Raw genomic sequence first — 16,065 nt, forward strand, 5'->3', positions numbered from 1 at the left:
TAGGCGCCCAACACGCGAAGCTGGCAGAGGCAGACTAGTTCTGACTGCCCTGGAGTGTGGCTGCTCTCTGCTCACCACCCCCCTCCACGGCAGCTTGGAGGAAATCTTGGGGATGGAGTATTATATCTTGAAAACCACAGGGAACGATCCATCTTGTCTTACTTCACATAAGCAGCATTTACTAACTTGGGTGCTGAAAGAAGAGACTGTATGCACTCAATCTTACTGAAAACATATTTGCTTTGTGTTTATAAAATGGCAATTAAGCAACTTTCTTCTCTTTGTTTCACACAAATTTGGTTTTGTTTTTTTCCGTTAGCCTTGTTCATGCCTTATTCTCCTGAGAAGATGCTTCTGCCAGAGCCCTCACTGCGTTTGGTTAAACAATTGTCCATTCCTCTGTTGTCCCCATTAAAGAGGCAGCTCCTTGAGAGTAGACACTGCCTTATCCATCTTCTCATCTTCAGTCTTAACAGGGTATCTGGTGTGCAGTAGGTGTTCAGTAACTGATCTCCCAAGGGACCGGAGTCTCTAGCTACTCAGCCCTCTCTCAGTGAGCCAGGCCCAGCTTGTGGCCTCTGTGGCTGATCCACGTGGACTCTAGGTGTGGCCTGTCTTTCTCCTGCTTCACAGCCTAAGGCTGAGCACTTACCCTGCCCTCCCCTCCCCTGCTCCCCTCTTCCCCTGCCTGACTGTCACGGGCTCCAGGAATATTAGTTAATTTTAATATTAGCCTAAGAAAGATTAATTAGGAAGGCAAATTTGCTCTTAAAAGTGTAATTAATTCCAAAGCCAAATAGAGGAGAGTTATGGATTATCTGCTTTGCTGCTGCCTTCAAGCAGTGTGGAGAATCAAGAGTTGACTAGATGAGCAAAGAATAATCATTTAAGTGTCAGTGCTGTGTAGACCAAACTCCAGATGGCTCCTTGTGAAGTAGGCTCATGGCTGAGACAAAAGATTTAGGCTGAAGTAACACTCTCATACACTTGCAAGCCACATGTCTTTCTCTCTAGTCCTCCCGCAAACTGGCTTGGTCCAGTCTGAATCAACTCTTTTCTGGACTATTGTAATAACTTCCCCAAGAGGCCTCCAGACTCTGCCCTACCAACTCATTCTCTACTCAGACTCAAACTGAAATTGTATCAAATGCATAAATGCATTGTCCTCAACCCAGTGTCAAACATAGTCATGCCATGTGCTGCTTGAGAACTTCCAAATGTGCGTAGAGGTGAAGGGTTAACTCCTTGGCATGGGCCACAGAGATCTTCACAAATTGGCCCAACCTCTCCACCAGGCTCATTTCCTTCTTGCTCACCACATCCCAGAATGATGGTCCCCAGCTCTCTTTTTATAGGGCAAACCATGGCTTATTCTCTGGTGGCTCAGACAGTAAAGCATCTGTCTACAATGCTGGAGACCTGGTTTTGATCCTTGGGTCGGGAAGATTCCCTGGAGAAGGAAATGGCAACCCACTCCAGGACTCTTGCCTAGAAAATCCCATGGATGGAGGAGCCTGCTGCAGGCTACTGTCCATGGGGTCACAAAGAGTTGGACACGACTGAGCGACTTCACTTTCACTATGGCTTATTCTAGAAGCCTCAGCCCAGATAAAACTTTCAGCCCTTAGAAACTTCCAATTCTGGGCTCCTGGAGCACTCTGTTAACAGTTTATCTTATTTTCTTGCAATTATTTGCTTTCTTTTCTCTTTAAGGGAATGAGCTCCTTAAAAGAAGGACTGTGGGTTTTGCATCTTTGTATTTTCTCTTCTCTGTCTCCCTAATTTAGGCCAAACATAAAGTTTATCCCATAGGAGATGACCAATAAATATTTGTTGAGAGAAATTGGTCAGTTCATAATTTCAATAGTGATGCCAACCAGATTAGCTCACTGAAACAAACTTCCTCCTTTGTCCCTGAGTCAATCGTAAGTGCAGCTTGAAATATCTGAGAAAATGCCTCAGTTCTCCACTTCCTTGTACCTGCCTAGCTGAGGCTCAGAGGCAGGTGGCTTTGGGAGGAAAGTTGGGAGAGAATGGCAAGTGATGCAGACTTCAGCCTGACAGCTGCTGATCCTTGCTTTAGTTGATTTCCCCCTTTGCAAATGGTTATTGGCAATTGAAACTGCATATCTACTCTCTGCTCCCCTATGTAAATTGCATTTACATTTAAATTGTGCATTCTTCCAAAGGATGGGGTTAGTAAATAACATCAGATTAAGCTTGAGGAGAGGAAATTGTGCCCCATGTCAAACCTGAGACTGAAGTGACATCTGGCTTTTACTATTTCCGTTATTTCAGTTTAGTAACAGCATGTGGCATTAAGGGAAAAGAAATTGGATCTACATTTTAATGAAAGGAGGAAGCTCTCAGGGTTTAGATACCTTATCATGTTGAATACCTAGTCGATTGGCAATTAAAACTTGTTTCCCTGGAGAAATGGAATAAAACATCTTTGCAGCCATGGAGAGAATAAAACAAAAAACAAGCTAATGACCAGGACTTCACAGATAAAACCAAGGGAAATGGGTGATGTAAACATCAAAATCAAATATTTCAGGATGTCGCAGAATACAGGAATTTTTAAACAGAATAACACTGAGAATAGAATCATGCATATGCTTCAGACAGAATGGTTTGTGAATAATAGGGGTATTAACCCAATCATATCATCTCAGTAAATTCTTTGTCAACCTAACTTGTTTTAAGTTCCAGAGGTCTTACCAAGAAAATATTTTAGAAATGCTAGTTTCATCCCAAGAGTCTAACTGTTTAAATGGAAGCAGTTCCACCTGCTGGCTGCTTTCTTTGTTTAAAGCAATTCTGGGAAATGTAAATAAAATGATTGTGCATCCTAATAACCCAAGCCTATCATTTATTTGCTTTGATGTGAAACAAATGTGTCAATTTTCAAAGTCTTTGTTTGGTAAACCCAGTGTTCAGATGTTGGCAAATGTTTGCACTGCATGTTTGTTTGGAAACTGATGCTTTATTCACAGACTCGGAAGCCAGAGCCCTTGGAACCGCAGTCTGGGATCCCGCAGTGAGACTCCCTGACCATGCACACAGAGATGTTCAGTCCTTTCCCAGAATCTGCAAAGTGTTGACGTGACAGAATCCCATGGGCAAGTGTAAGTGGGATGGAGACTTCTAAGAAAGACACTGGTCGTAGAAACTTTCTGAGCATAGGGCTCATGAAAAATCAAAACAACAGAAAACATCTGTATACTACTTACTATGTGCCAAGCACTTCGTATGCCAAGCACTCAGTGAATCCACGTAACAGCCCTGTGAGGTAGGTACCACTGTCATCTGCATTACAGATGAAGGAATGGAGACACAGTGAGGTTAGTAACTTACCCCACCCAGGGTCACTCGGCTGGTAAGACGCAGAACTGGAATTTTACTCTGGCCAGGCTGGCTCCACTGTTCTCTTAAGCTCTCCCAGTGGTTTCCTCCTACCCCTGGTATTTAATGAAGGCATTGTGTTTTCACGAAGTTATATTTTGTCTTGCATAATTATTTTTAAAGTCTCAGCAGTATTTTTTGAAATACTTGAGCTAATAGTCTGAGGGTTCTTTCTTAAACAAAATTAAGCAACAACAACAAAAACTAGCTGCTGCAATATGGATAATAAATAATATCTGTGCCAGAGGTCTTTCAGGAGTGTGCAGAGGATGGAATGAGATGATATGAGAGTGCTTTGCAAGGCCAAAACCATCAAAGTTCTGAAACATTGTTTATTAAAATACTGACTCTTTTTCCTACATGAGCAGTTCCTTAACAAGTTAATATGAGTTCCTTCTACCTTCCTATTTTCCCTAGAGTATATAACCAAATTACCTATCCACTACTGTGAGTCTTTTGATGATGGCCTGGACACTCGAGTCTATTTGATCTCTCCTTTATCTTCCCGATTTCTTAGCACTATTTGGTTTGGTAACAGATCCTTCTCACTTCCTATGCGTGATAGTCTCTCTGCATCCCTTGACATTTTACCATGGCAGTTGGCCTATGAAGTTGACCAGTGCCTCCTTCTGTTTGAACTCAAGTTAAATTCATCATCTGACTTTCACATCAGTCTGTTGCCAGGGGGATTTCTGATGTCACATGTCAGTTTTATGATTACCATAATACTTAACAGGCAAAAAGTGATTGGTTGCTAGTGGAAATCCTTGGGTGAAACTCACCCAGCTTTAGTAACCATCCCAACTGCATAGACTTTAGATAACCATGTAAACAGGTAAGTGAATTAATCATTCAACTGGATTCTATTTGAATTTTTCTTCCATATGTGTGTTCCCTTTAAGCAATTGTCTACTGTCACTTGAAATTGATGAGGGCTCTTTTGGAGGTTATTTTTGGGAAGGTGGTGAAACGACAGACAGCTGTTCTTGGGAACAAGTGTCATAGGATCTGCCCAAGCTAGCTTCCAGTTTAAAAAATATCTGAGGTGCATCATTCTTTTCCTTCATAACATTAGGTCATTTACTAGTGGCCTTTAAAGTGTCAATTCAGCTTTCCAAATACATAGGAAAGAAGGAAACTTACATTTACCAAGTACCTACTATGTGCCAGAATGTGACTCTGGCCAAAGTATAGCTTTAAGGTGGAGAACTGGTAAATGAGGAATTATTGAACAATCCTGTTATACTTGACAATTCACAGCTTTTTCTAGCTTATATACAATGTTCTTCCTAATTGGACATTGATTGATCACCAATAAAGTTCAAAGTCATTACTTAAAATTGGTCCAGATCCTGATATGCTGAGTAATAGACAACTTCAAGACATGAAGTTGTTTTCACTGCAATATTAAGAAGAACATAATAGAAATGAGGTATAATAAATAAAGATTTGACAAATGCATCTGTCTTTTCAGAGTTTTATTAAGTAGGTGGAAGGTCAGTTTTAGGGGATACAGGGATCAACGAAATAAAACTGATTGAACCTGAGGTTGTGCAGATTTGGAAAGCCATATCAAGACTTGCCTAAATCTATATAAATCAATTTGTGTGCCAGAGAGTGAATAGCTGACTTTTTTTCAAATGCCAATTCAGCAATTACAAAGTCTGCTGGCGGTTAATTAAAAACTACCGTCTCATTATGTTCAGAGTTAAATTACAAGTGTGAAAAGAGGACTGTCTGCAATAACTGAATGCTCTGTACTCTCTATGCTCTCGTCAGGAGGAGGGCAGGGATAAATAACTTTTATTTAACGCACTAAAAAATCTCTCTCAGCTCTTTCATATTTAATTAACTTGTCTTCTCAGAGCTTGTGTCTTACTCAGAGCTCCTAAGCAGTAATCGAAATATTTGTTCATTTTGTGTAGAAGATTTTTCTTACATTAGTTGAGTAGAAAAGTTAGAAATAATTGAACCCTGAAGACTGGGGGAAGTGACAACCTACCAAAGCTTTGCATTGAGGCCACTAAACCCAGAAGAGATTGGTGACAGAAAAACAGCAGAAAATGGTGGGTTTTGCTTTATTGACTATGCATCTCCACAACTGGGGAGCTGGGACTGTAAACACTTTTTGGACTGGTAAAGTTTTAGTTCTCATTTATAGGTCTCATTTATAACTTAAGTTTTGCTATCTTAAGGATTCAACTGTCAGAAAAGAGGCCAAACTTTTGTCACCATGGTGGAGGTGAAGTGTCTGAGTGATGACCAATTGCAGAATGAACTCGACAAACTCGGATTTTCACCTGGCCCAATACTACGTATGTATGTGGCAATTATTAGAGACCGCTCAATGATTACTTGTGAGCTAACTCCAAAGGCTGAAAATTATTTGTAGTGGAAGGAACATATGCAATAAAAAAGATTAAAACAGAAATAGGAAAAAATTTAAAAACCCAGAAAACCATATAGAAGGAAGAGACCAGTTCTTATTCACAGACTAGTGAAGGGAAAGTATTGGTATTTTACAATCATGAGAAGCTAGTTACTCTTGATTATATCACCCTGGGCTCTTTTTACATTTCTAGTGCGTGCACCATGTTAACTGTTTATGTACTTTCCCATATTTCCCATAAATAGGATGTACAACTTTGTCAGTCTTGTTCTCCAATGTCCACAATACCTAACTCTGTGGCCAGTCCACAGAAGCCCCACCTTAAGTGTTGGTGGAAGGAAAGGAGTGAGTTCAGTAGGTATGGGGTCCACCTTATTGTAAAAGTCACAATTTCCCAATAATGTAAGAATAAAAATCTAAGTTGTGTAATATTTTGAATACAGTGAGATCACATACACAGAGTGACTAAACTGCTCTCCACATTCTTTCTCAGCTTCCACCAGAAAAGTGTATGAAAAGAAGCTAGCGCAATTGTTGGTCTCAACTTCCTGTGCACCACCCAAGAAGAATGGACCCAGAGAACTGGACAGAGCTCAGAACAATGATGACAGTGAAGGTACCATCAGAAGCTGAGCTGTAGATAACAGCTATGCGCTTATTCACACCTTGTACGGTACGATTTATGCAGCCTTAAATGATATGCCAGGTGACCTGTGAAATATCCCTGTGGCCTGTTTGCACACAGAGCCAAAAAATAGGCCCCTCGGCTGCAAAAGGAATCTATTAACTCCATATCTACATTCAGGCCAGTGACTCAGTGAGTGGACTGTTGGAGAAAGGACTGGTCAGTTTGCACATCCTGTTACTAGTCAGAGCCAACTCTGTATTTGATTTCTAAAACCAGAAGTTCCGACAGGTAATTTCCTAGTCTCCTTTGAGGTCTCAACCTCTGCTTTGCCTCAAGCAATAAATTTGATGATTATTTTCTTCAGACTAAATGATTACACGCCCATTCAGACGTAGGAACCAGATTCACCACCCCAAAGTCCTCCTGTGCCTACTGCTTTCCTGACTCCATGCGGGTTGACCACAGCTGGTCTCTTCCAGGCCCCAGGGCGGGCAGGGAGTGGTGAACTCTGGGATCCGTGGTTTTCCTTTTCAGGGCCCCGCCCCGTGTGTACAGTTCTCTTGAGGGAGTGTCCAGTTCAGGCTCTGACGGGGTGGGCTTTAAGATTCCCACAGCATTCGGAGGCTTTTTTTGTTCAATAGACATTTATTAGGAGTCCTATGTGAGCCACAGTAAAATGACAGGAACTATCATTTATTGAAGGCCATCAGTGCATTTCTGGCCTAATATACATTATCTCATTTATCCTTCACAATACTTAGGTGAAGTTCAGAGAGGCCAAGTAACTGGCTTAACATATAGCTAGGAAGTGGCCCCAGAAAACCAGCTCCCAGTATAATGTGCCACGAAGAGCAAGGCCCATCTGTCTTCATTATCACTACATGTCCAGGTCCTGGAACAATACTGCACACACAGCAGGAAGTCACTCGACACTTTTCTCATACTTTCCATTATGAGGATGAACATATGACATTTTTGTCCATGTCTGACATACCAAAAATGGCTATTTCATATAGTTCAGATTAAGAACTTGACAAACAACGCAAATACCTGGGGCCCTGAAGAATCCCCTGGGATGCCCGGTGTTAATGGTGGGGCAGACCCTGAGGCTTTCCTGAGCCTGGCGTGACCTCATCTGGAAATGGCAGTGGAGTTTGGGGACAGACCTCACTGGCCCCTGAGCAGAGCCGTTAGCATGGGGGTCCCTCAGGACAAATGGCAGAGTATTTCTGGAGCTGGGATGTGTTCAGACTCTTGACCCAGATCTGGGGCTGCCTCTGTTCCCTGCCAGAGACAGGAGCTGAAGGGACCTGACCAGCCCTCTGATAAATGCAGCGGCAGCCTGGAAGATTCCAGAGAGGAAGGCTTGTACGCTCACTGCTCATGACTGCCCAGGACTGCAGGTCAGAGCTACACAACCAAGCTGTTGTGGTCTCAAGCCAAGCCGTGCTGGTTCTCAGCAGGCAGGTTCTCCCCAGAGCTGCATTTATGTGAGGTCTAGGAGGGAGCTGGACCTTCGGTTTGCGAGCTCTTCTATTGCTTTACTGTCCACCCAACACTAGCCAGCTGCAGGCCATCAGGTCAGAGTAAAAGCTCTGGTTCAGTCCTACACTTGTAATGCAAGAGTCAATGGCCGGTGGGTAGGACAAGTAGCAAACCTGCTTCTCAAGGTCAGGTCTGAATTAGACACTTGAATCTGCCCACTGGAGGAGTTTCATAGACCCTGGTGGCGTTAGAATGCAGGAGTTGTCATGGAATTCGTGAGGTCTTGTGGACATTCGGCCTTGGGCGTTTCACAGAAACACGCAGTCCTGGGGTGGGGTTGTAGTGGAGGGGGGAGGGCCGCACCAGACCCGAGGCTGAGCTTTAGGTCGTCCAAACAATGAGTGGGTTCGGTTCTTCTCCTTCTCACTCACTGTGCTGGCATTCGGGATCTAACCTCTTCAGGGGCCTCCCTGGTGGCTCAGAGGGTGAAGCATCTGCCTGCAGTGCAGGAGACCCGTGTTCCATTCCTGGGTGGGGAGATCCCCTGGAGAAGGAAGTGGCAACCCACTCCAGTACTCTTACCTGGAAAACCCCACGGACAGGGAAGTCTAGTGGGCTACAGTCCGTGGCGTCGCAAAGAATGAGATACAACTGAGTGATTTCATTTTCACTTTCACTTTCACTTTCCACAACCTTTTCAAACTTCCCGGATATTTTTGACTAGGGGGACTCGTGTAAAATCCTCTGCAAGAAAACTTCTGCTTCATGTCCAACAGCACACAGTTGCTCCAAGTTGATCAAAACAATTCTCCGCCAACTGAAGCCGAGAGTTGATTAACAACCACCTTTTCTGCTCATGGCGGTTCCCCTGATTTTAAAGCCTTTTTAGCACAGATCGGGCCTTCCCTCCCCTGGGTGCTCCTTTGAATATGGGACAAATTCTGCCCTGTCTTGAGGATCAGAGGATGCATGAGGCTTACAGCCACTTTGAAGTGGCAAAGACGAGACCAAAAACATGCCCAGATGAGCAGCCAGCTCCGGCTTAGCAACGTGTTTCTCTGAGAGGCACACAAAGACGACCGCAGCCTCCCAGGGAGGAGCCCGCACCGTGCTCCCAGGGGAAGGCTGGTGTGTTCCACAAAGGCCAATGCAGAATCTGCCCTCAGAAGGCAAAATGAATTTTCTTCCCCTCACAAGAGTCTTTTGCCCTGTGATTGAGAGGATTCACTCCTGTGATTGGTGTGTATTCCCTTTGCTAGCTTGTATATTCTCATGGCTGATTTTCCTTTTGTTTCCCATGATTCAGAGTTTAATGCCACTATCGTTTTGAAACGAAATATCACACCCTCATCAGAAAAAAACAAGGCACCCAAAAATGTATGTACAATTCTAATGCATAAATACTTTTACACATATATTAAATATAGGAAAGAGCACTTTTCATGTGTCTTAGGAAAGGAAATAGCTAGTCTGCTATACTTGGTTATAATGGTAAAATCCTAGTTTTTTTAAAAGCTCATGTTAATGCAGGTTTCTGTTTTGTGACACTATTTCCACATCCCAGCACAGGACCCAGAGTAACAGTGTCCTCCCCCCTTCCTGAATAGCCACCCTCGCCCCCTCCAGCTGTCGTCCCCTGTCTCTCCTCTCGCCCATGGTCACACACGCGCCCACAGTGAGTGTGGGGTAAGTGTGAGTTCCCGTGCCCTTCTCTCTCTCTGTCTCCTGGACGCCGAGGTCTGCCCTCCACCCTCATCACCACTGAGGCAAGCAGCCGGTTGTGTGGGAGTCACAGGCTTGGGGAAGCCCCGCTGGTTTGGCAGCCTTGCCTTTCCACTTGCTGGTTGTGAGACTCTAACACTCCCCGAGTGCAGCTTGGTCGCTGTGCGGGTCACACTGGGTGACTGGGAAGGGAAAGGCTCTTAGCCTTGGACCTGGAGCACCGTTAGACCACGTAATGAACTCCAGGTCATCAACTCTAGAGACACTTTCTCAGCCTTCTGACCACTGCCCCTCCTTATTTAGAGACATCTGTTTCCTTTAGTTCAGTTCAGTTCAGTCGCTCAGTCGTGTCCAACTCTTTGCGACCCCATGTATCACAGCATGCCAGGACTCCCTGCCTATCACCAACTCCCAGAGTTTACCCGAACTCATGTCCTTTGAGTTTTTCATGCCATCCAACCACCTCATCCTCTGTTGTCCCCTTTTCCTGCCCTCAATCTTTCCCAGCATCAGGGTCTTTTCAAATGGGTCAGCTCTTTGCATTAGGTGGCCAAACTATTAGAGTTTCTGTTTCAATATCAGTCCTTCCAATGAACACCTAGGACTGATCTCCTTTAGGATGGACTGGTTGGATTTCCTTGCAGTCCAAGGGACTCTCAAGAGTCTTCTCCAACACCACAGTTCAAAAGCATCAATTCTTCTGTGCTCAGCATTCTTTATAGTCCAAAGCTCATATCCATCCATGACTACTGGAATAAACCATAGCCGTTACTAGAAGGACCTCTGTTGACAAAGTAATGTCCCTGCTTTTCAATATGCTATCTAGGTTGGTCATAACTTTCCTTCCAGGGAGCAAGCGCCTTTTAATTTCATGGCTGCAATCACCATCTGCAGTGATTTTGGAGCCCAGAAAAATAAAGTCAGCCACTGTTTCCACTGTTTCCCCATCTATTTGCCATGAAGTGATGGGACCAGATGCCATGATCTTAGTTTTCTGAATGTTGAGCCTTAAGCCAACTTTTTCACTCTCCTCTTTCACTTTCAGCAAGAGGGTCTTTAGTTCTTTGCTTTCTGCCATCAGGGTGGTGTCATCTGCATATCTGAGGTTATTGATATTTCTCCTGGCAATCTTGAGTCCAGCTTGTGCTTCTTCCAGCCCAGCGTTTCTCATTATATACTCTGCATATAAGTTAAATAAGCAGGGTGACAATATACAGCCTTTACGTACTCCTTTTCCTATTTGGAACCAGTCTGTTGTTCCATATCCAATTCTAACTGTTGCTTCCTGACCTGAATAGAGATTTCTCAAGAAGCAGGTCAGATGATCTGGTATTCCCATCTCTTTCAGAATTTTCCACAGTTTATTGTGATCCACACAGTCAAAGGCTTTGGCATAGCCAATAAAGCAGAAATAGATATTTTTCTGGAACTCTCTTGCTTTTTTGATAATCCAGCAGATGTTGGCAATTTAATCTCTGGTTCCTCTGCCTTTTCTAAAACAGTTTGAACACCTGGGAGTTCACTGTTCACGTATTGCTGAAGCCTAGCTTGGAGAATTTTGAGCATTACTTTACTAGCGTGTGAGATGAGTGCAATTGTGTGGTAGTTGAGCATTCTTTGGGATTTCCTTTCTTTGGGATTGGAATGAAAATTGACCTTTTCCAGTCCCGTGACCACTGCTGAGTTTCCCAAATTTGCTGACATATTAAGTGCAGCACTTTCACAGCATCATCTGTTAGGATTTGAAAGAACTCAACTGGAATTCCATCACCTCCACTAGCTTTGTTCGTAGTGATGCTTCCTAAGGCCCACTTGATTTCACATTCCAGGATGTCTGGCTCTAGGTGAGTGATCACATCATTGTGATTATCTGGGTTGTGAAGATCTTTTTTGTAGTTCTTCTGTGTATTCTTGCCACCTCTTCTTAATATCTTCTGCTTCTGTTAGGTCCATACCATTTCCCTTTATTGAGCCCATCTTTGCATGAAATGTTCCCTTGGTATCTCTAATTTTCTTGAAGAGATCTCTAGTCTTTCCCATTCTGTTGTTTTCCTCTATTTCTCTGCATTGATCACTGAGGAAGGTTTTCTTGTCTCTCCTTGCTATTCTTTGGAACTCTGCATTCAGATAGGAATCTTTCCTTTTCTCCTTTGCTTTTTCCTTCTCTTCTTTTCACAGCTGTTTGTAAGGCCTCCTCAGACAGCCATCTTGCTTTTTTGCATTTCTTTTTCTTGGGGATGGTTTTGATCCCTGTCTCCTGTACAATGTCACGAACCTCCACCCATAGTTCATCAGGCATTCTGTCTATCAGATCTAGTCCCTTAAATCTATTTCTCACTTCCACTTTATAATCATAAGGGATTTGACTTAGGTCATACCTGAATGGTCTACTGGTTTTCCCAATTTCTTAAATTTCTATCTGAATTTGGCAATAAAGAGTTCACGATCTGAGCCACAGTCAGCTCCCAGTCTTGTTTTTGCTGGCTGTATAGAGCTTCTCCATCTTTGGCTGCAAAGAATATAATCAGTCTGATTTTGGTGTTGACCATCTGGTGATGTCCATGTGTAGAGTCTTCTCTTGTGTTGTTGGAAGAGGGTGTTTGCTATGACCAGTGCATTCTCTTGGCAAAACTCTTTATTAGCCTTTGCCCTGCCTCATTCTGTACTCCAAGGCCAAATTGCCTGTCTGTTTCCTTAGATTTTGGCAGCTCTGTGCTCTCTGGGTTCTTGGTTCTGCCCTCTTCCTTTTCCGAGCTGGGTCTTTGCCTGTTGGCCCCTACAGGCGCTGGTGCCGAGGTCTGTCTTAAGCCGCTTCCCTCTCACTCCACGTCTTAGTGTGTGTGCTGCTGAAGCGAGCACCCACTCCGTGTCTTTTCCCTTTCTGTCTCTTCCCCTCCCGTCTCTTTCTAGGGTGTCTCTACATGGCCTGTACAGAGAACCCTCTCCTAGGCTTGGTCTGCCTATCCAGCTGCCTCCTATCCTGGAGAGCTCCTTCCTTCTCCTTCTCCTCCCCTTCCTTCCTTCCCCATTTCTCGCATTCACCCAACAAATGTTTGTCATCTTGGACATTTCACAGTTTAGACAGATGTGTTTATACTTCCCCCTTCAGCTCATTCTCACTCACCCCAACCTCCATCTGTGGCCTCTGCTTATTCTGATCGCTTCACTGCCTTCCCACTGTTCAGGCTCAAAACCTCTGAGTTATCATGGGATGTTCACAGTCCTCAGCTTCCTACATACACATCATTGCCAAGTCCCATGGATTAGAACTATGAGTTTTGTTTTGTTTTGTTTTTAATTATCCCTCCTTCTCTCTCCACTGCTGTTATGTTGGTTTGCATTCATCTCCTTTTTAAAAAATTTTGAACAATTGCAAAATCTTCCTAACTGGCCTCTTCCTCCAACTTTACCCAAGTCAGGTTCAAATCTACCGGTAGAGATTAAATCATACTACTGATTTGCCTGGATACTTTAGAACAAGATGCAGGCTTACTCTACGCTATGAGGAGACACCAGTGTCTCCAGTAACCTTATCTCCCTCATCATCAGACTCAACCATAATTCCTTGTTTCTGCACCTCTCACACTTTCTTTCCATAGGCCTTTGCCTCAACTGTTCTTTTTGCGTGAATTCCTTTCATTTTCCCACCTGCTCCCCATTTTTATTCCTGTTAAAATCCTGTGATGACTTAAGGAACATCTCAAAGGCCAATGCAACGTATTTCTTCACAGTTGTGCCTTGTGTCCCCTTCAGGGGCTGTCACAGGCTCTTGGAGCACAAAGCTCACCTCATCAAATCTACCAAACAGTTCTGTTGACAAATCGGTAAGTTTACCAATGTGATCTAGTATGCAAACTACTTGCTGAGTTTAAATACCAAGTGAAAAGGAGCCCCCATGTAAACACTCCTGCAGTACACTGTAGCTTTAACTTCCCATTGAAACATAATTCAAATTTGATGAAGGAATTCTGATATCTTACAAATTTTCTAAAAGGATTTTTAAATTCTTCTAAATGGCTCATTAAAGGAATCCTTTCCATTCAGTAAACCTTATTTCCACAGAAAAGCCTTTTATATAGTTCCTGCAAAGACATTTACAGGAAAAATAGCAGCCTGAGTATTTAAAATGCATCAGGTGGGACCAATGTCCTTCAGGCTTTGCTCTACGGAAACCCAAAATAAAACACATCAATATTTTGAATTAGCAATAGAATTTAATAGAAAGTTTGTGATGGCATAAGATGTTTTGATCTGAAGGATTTATATAATCCATTTTGATTCTCAGAAGTGCCCCAAGACATCTTTTCAACTTTAAGTCTGAAAGTAAATGTAAATAAGCACTTCAATTTCCATGTAAAAGGTGGTAGAAAGTGTATTTATTGAGACACTTGTCGAACACCATAGACTTTAATTACTTAAAAGCAGTGGTCTGTACCTAACATTCCTCTAAGTACCTGCAAGGGTAGTGTTTACATTTCTCTGAAACACCAGTGAACACACATTTCCCTCTTATTTTAGTAGATTTCTAGTGGAATACAAACCACTTTGAGATTTGATTGTGTCATTTTCTGGACACTTTTTAATACTATATGTGTATGTGTTTTATCAAGTCACATATATGGCCCATTTGATTTGGTAATTAAGACTACCAACAAAGTCAGGTGAACATTTTTAATTGAGTTTTTTCCATCAGATAGACTCCAGACACAGGTTATTCTTCCACTGATGAAGGAAGGAGTTAAGCCAATCTGTATAACTCAGGCTCTAAGTCCCCTTCTCCCAAAGAGGGAAAAATAGTGTTTGGGTGGAAGTAGGGAGGCAGATGTTCAAGCTGGTTTTAGAAAAGGCAGAGGAACCAGAGATCAAATTGCCAATATCTGCTGGATCGTCGAAAAAGCAAGAGAGTTCCAGAAAAACATCTATTTCTGCTTTACTGACTATGCCAAAGCCTTTGACTGTATGGATCACAATAAACTGTGGAAAATTCTGAAAGAGATGGGAATACCAGACCATCTGACCTGCCTCTTGAGAAACCTGTATGCAGGTCAGGAAGCAACAGTTAGAACTGGACATGGAACAACAGACTGGTTCCAAATAGGAAAAGGAGTACGTCAAGGCTGTATATTGTCACCCTGCTTAACTTATATGCAGAGTACATCATGAGAAATGCTGGGCTGAAAGAAGCACAAGCTGGAATCAAGATTGCCGGGAGAAATATCAATAACCTCAGATATGCAGATGACACCACCCTGATGGCAGAGAGTAAAGAGGAACTAAAGACCTTCTTGATGAAAGTGAAAGAGGAGAGTTAAAAAGCTGGCTTAAAGCTCAACATTCAGAAAACTAAGATCGTGGCATCTGGTCCCATCACCTCATGGGAAACAGATGGGGAAACCGTGGAAACAGTGGCTGACTTTATTTTTTCTGGACTCCAAAATCACTGCATATGGTGGCTGCAGCCATGAAATTAAAAGATGCTTAGTCCTTGGAAGGAAAGTTATGACCAACCTAGATAGCGTATTAAAAAGCAGAGACATTACTTTGCCAACAAAGGTCCGTCTGGTCAAGGCTGTGGTTTTTCCAGTGGTCATGTATGGATGTGAGCGTTAGACTGTGAAGAAAGCTGAGCGCCAAAGAATTGATGCTTTTGAACTGTGGTGTTGGAGAAGACTCTTGAGAGTCCCTTGGACTGCAAGGAGATCCAACCAGTCCATGCTGAAGGAGATCAGTCCTGGGTGTTCATTGGAAGGACTGATGCTGAAGCTGAAACTCCAATACTTTGGCCACATCATGCAAAGAGTTGACTCATTGGAAAAGCCTCTGATGCTGGGAGGGATTGGGGGCAGGAGGAGAAGGGGACGACAGAGGATGAGATGGCTGGATGGCATCACTGACTCAATGGGCATGAGTTTGAGTAAACTCCAGGAGTTGGTGATAGACAGGGAGGCCTGGCGTGCTGTGATTCACAGGGTCGCAAAGAGTCGGACACGACTGAGCGACTGAATTGAACTGAACTGAACTGAACTGAACTGAGGGAGGCACTGAGATTGTATAAAGTGGGGTTTGAGTAGGGTGACCATAAAATTTATTATCCCTAACAGGATGCTTTTGAGAATAAAACCAGAAGGGATGCTGAAATAGCAGGAGTAAAAACAGGGCTGTTCTGGCAAAACAGGGCATATGGTCACCCTTGGGTTTGGGAGTGGTTCCAAAGGGTGACGTGTTTGTGCATGCACGCGTCTGGCGGGTGGGAGGGCTGCCGTGTGCAACACCCAGAAGGCAGCTGGCCCTGGAAGTTGTGTGCTCCTGGTCCCATCTGGGTGTCTCCTTATTCTCTCCCAGACAGAGTGCACTCTTTTCGGCCAGAATCCCCGTTCATTCTGCTCTCCCAGCCTGGAATGCCTTCTCCTCATCTTGCCGCCTATCCTGTACGACA

At 43.5% G+C, this 16,065-nt stretch overlaps 1 protein-coding gene across 3 annotated transcripts in view; it reads left to right on the top strand.

Annotated features, from left to right (window-relative positions):
• The first annotated feature begins 4,163 nt into the window (after nucleotides 1–4,163).
• The window catches only part of LEMD1 (LEM domain containing 1), a 46,620-nt gene continuing 34,718 nt past the window's right edge, over nucleotides 4,164–16,065 (top strand). For 2 of the 3 annotated variants that reach the window (XM_070473772.1, XM_070473771.1), the window contains exons 1-5: nucleotides 4,164–4,240; nucleotides 5,601–5,720; nucleotides 6,288–6,410; nucleotides 9,214–9,284; nucleotides 13,383–13,453. In XM_070473772.1, coding sequence (XP_070329873.1) covers nucleotides 5,639–5,720; nucleotides 6,288–6,410; nucleotides 9,214–9,284; nucleotides 13,383–13,453 — 347 coding nt within the window. In that variant the 5' untranslated portion in view covers nucleotides 4,164–4,240; nucleotides 5,601–5,638. The remainder of the gene's footprint in view (nucleotides 4,241–5,600; nucleotides 5,721–6,287; nucleotides 6,411–9,213; nucleotides 9,285–13,382; nucleotides 13,454–16,065) is intronic. The other variant, XM_020891707.2, reaches the window with a different exon arrangement.

This window comes from Odocoileus virginianus, chromosome 11, assembly GCF_023699985.2.
Source record: "Odocoileus virginianus isolate 20LAN1187 ecotype Illinois chromosome 11, Ovbor_1.2, whole genome shotgun sequence".
NCBI classification, from domain to species: domain Eukaryota; kingdom Metazoa; phylum Chordata; class Mammalia; order Artiodactyla; family Cervidae; genus Odocoileus; species Odocoileus virginianus.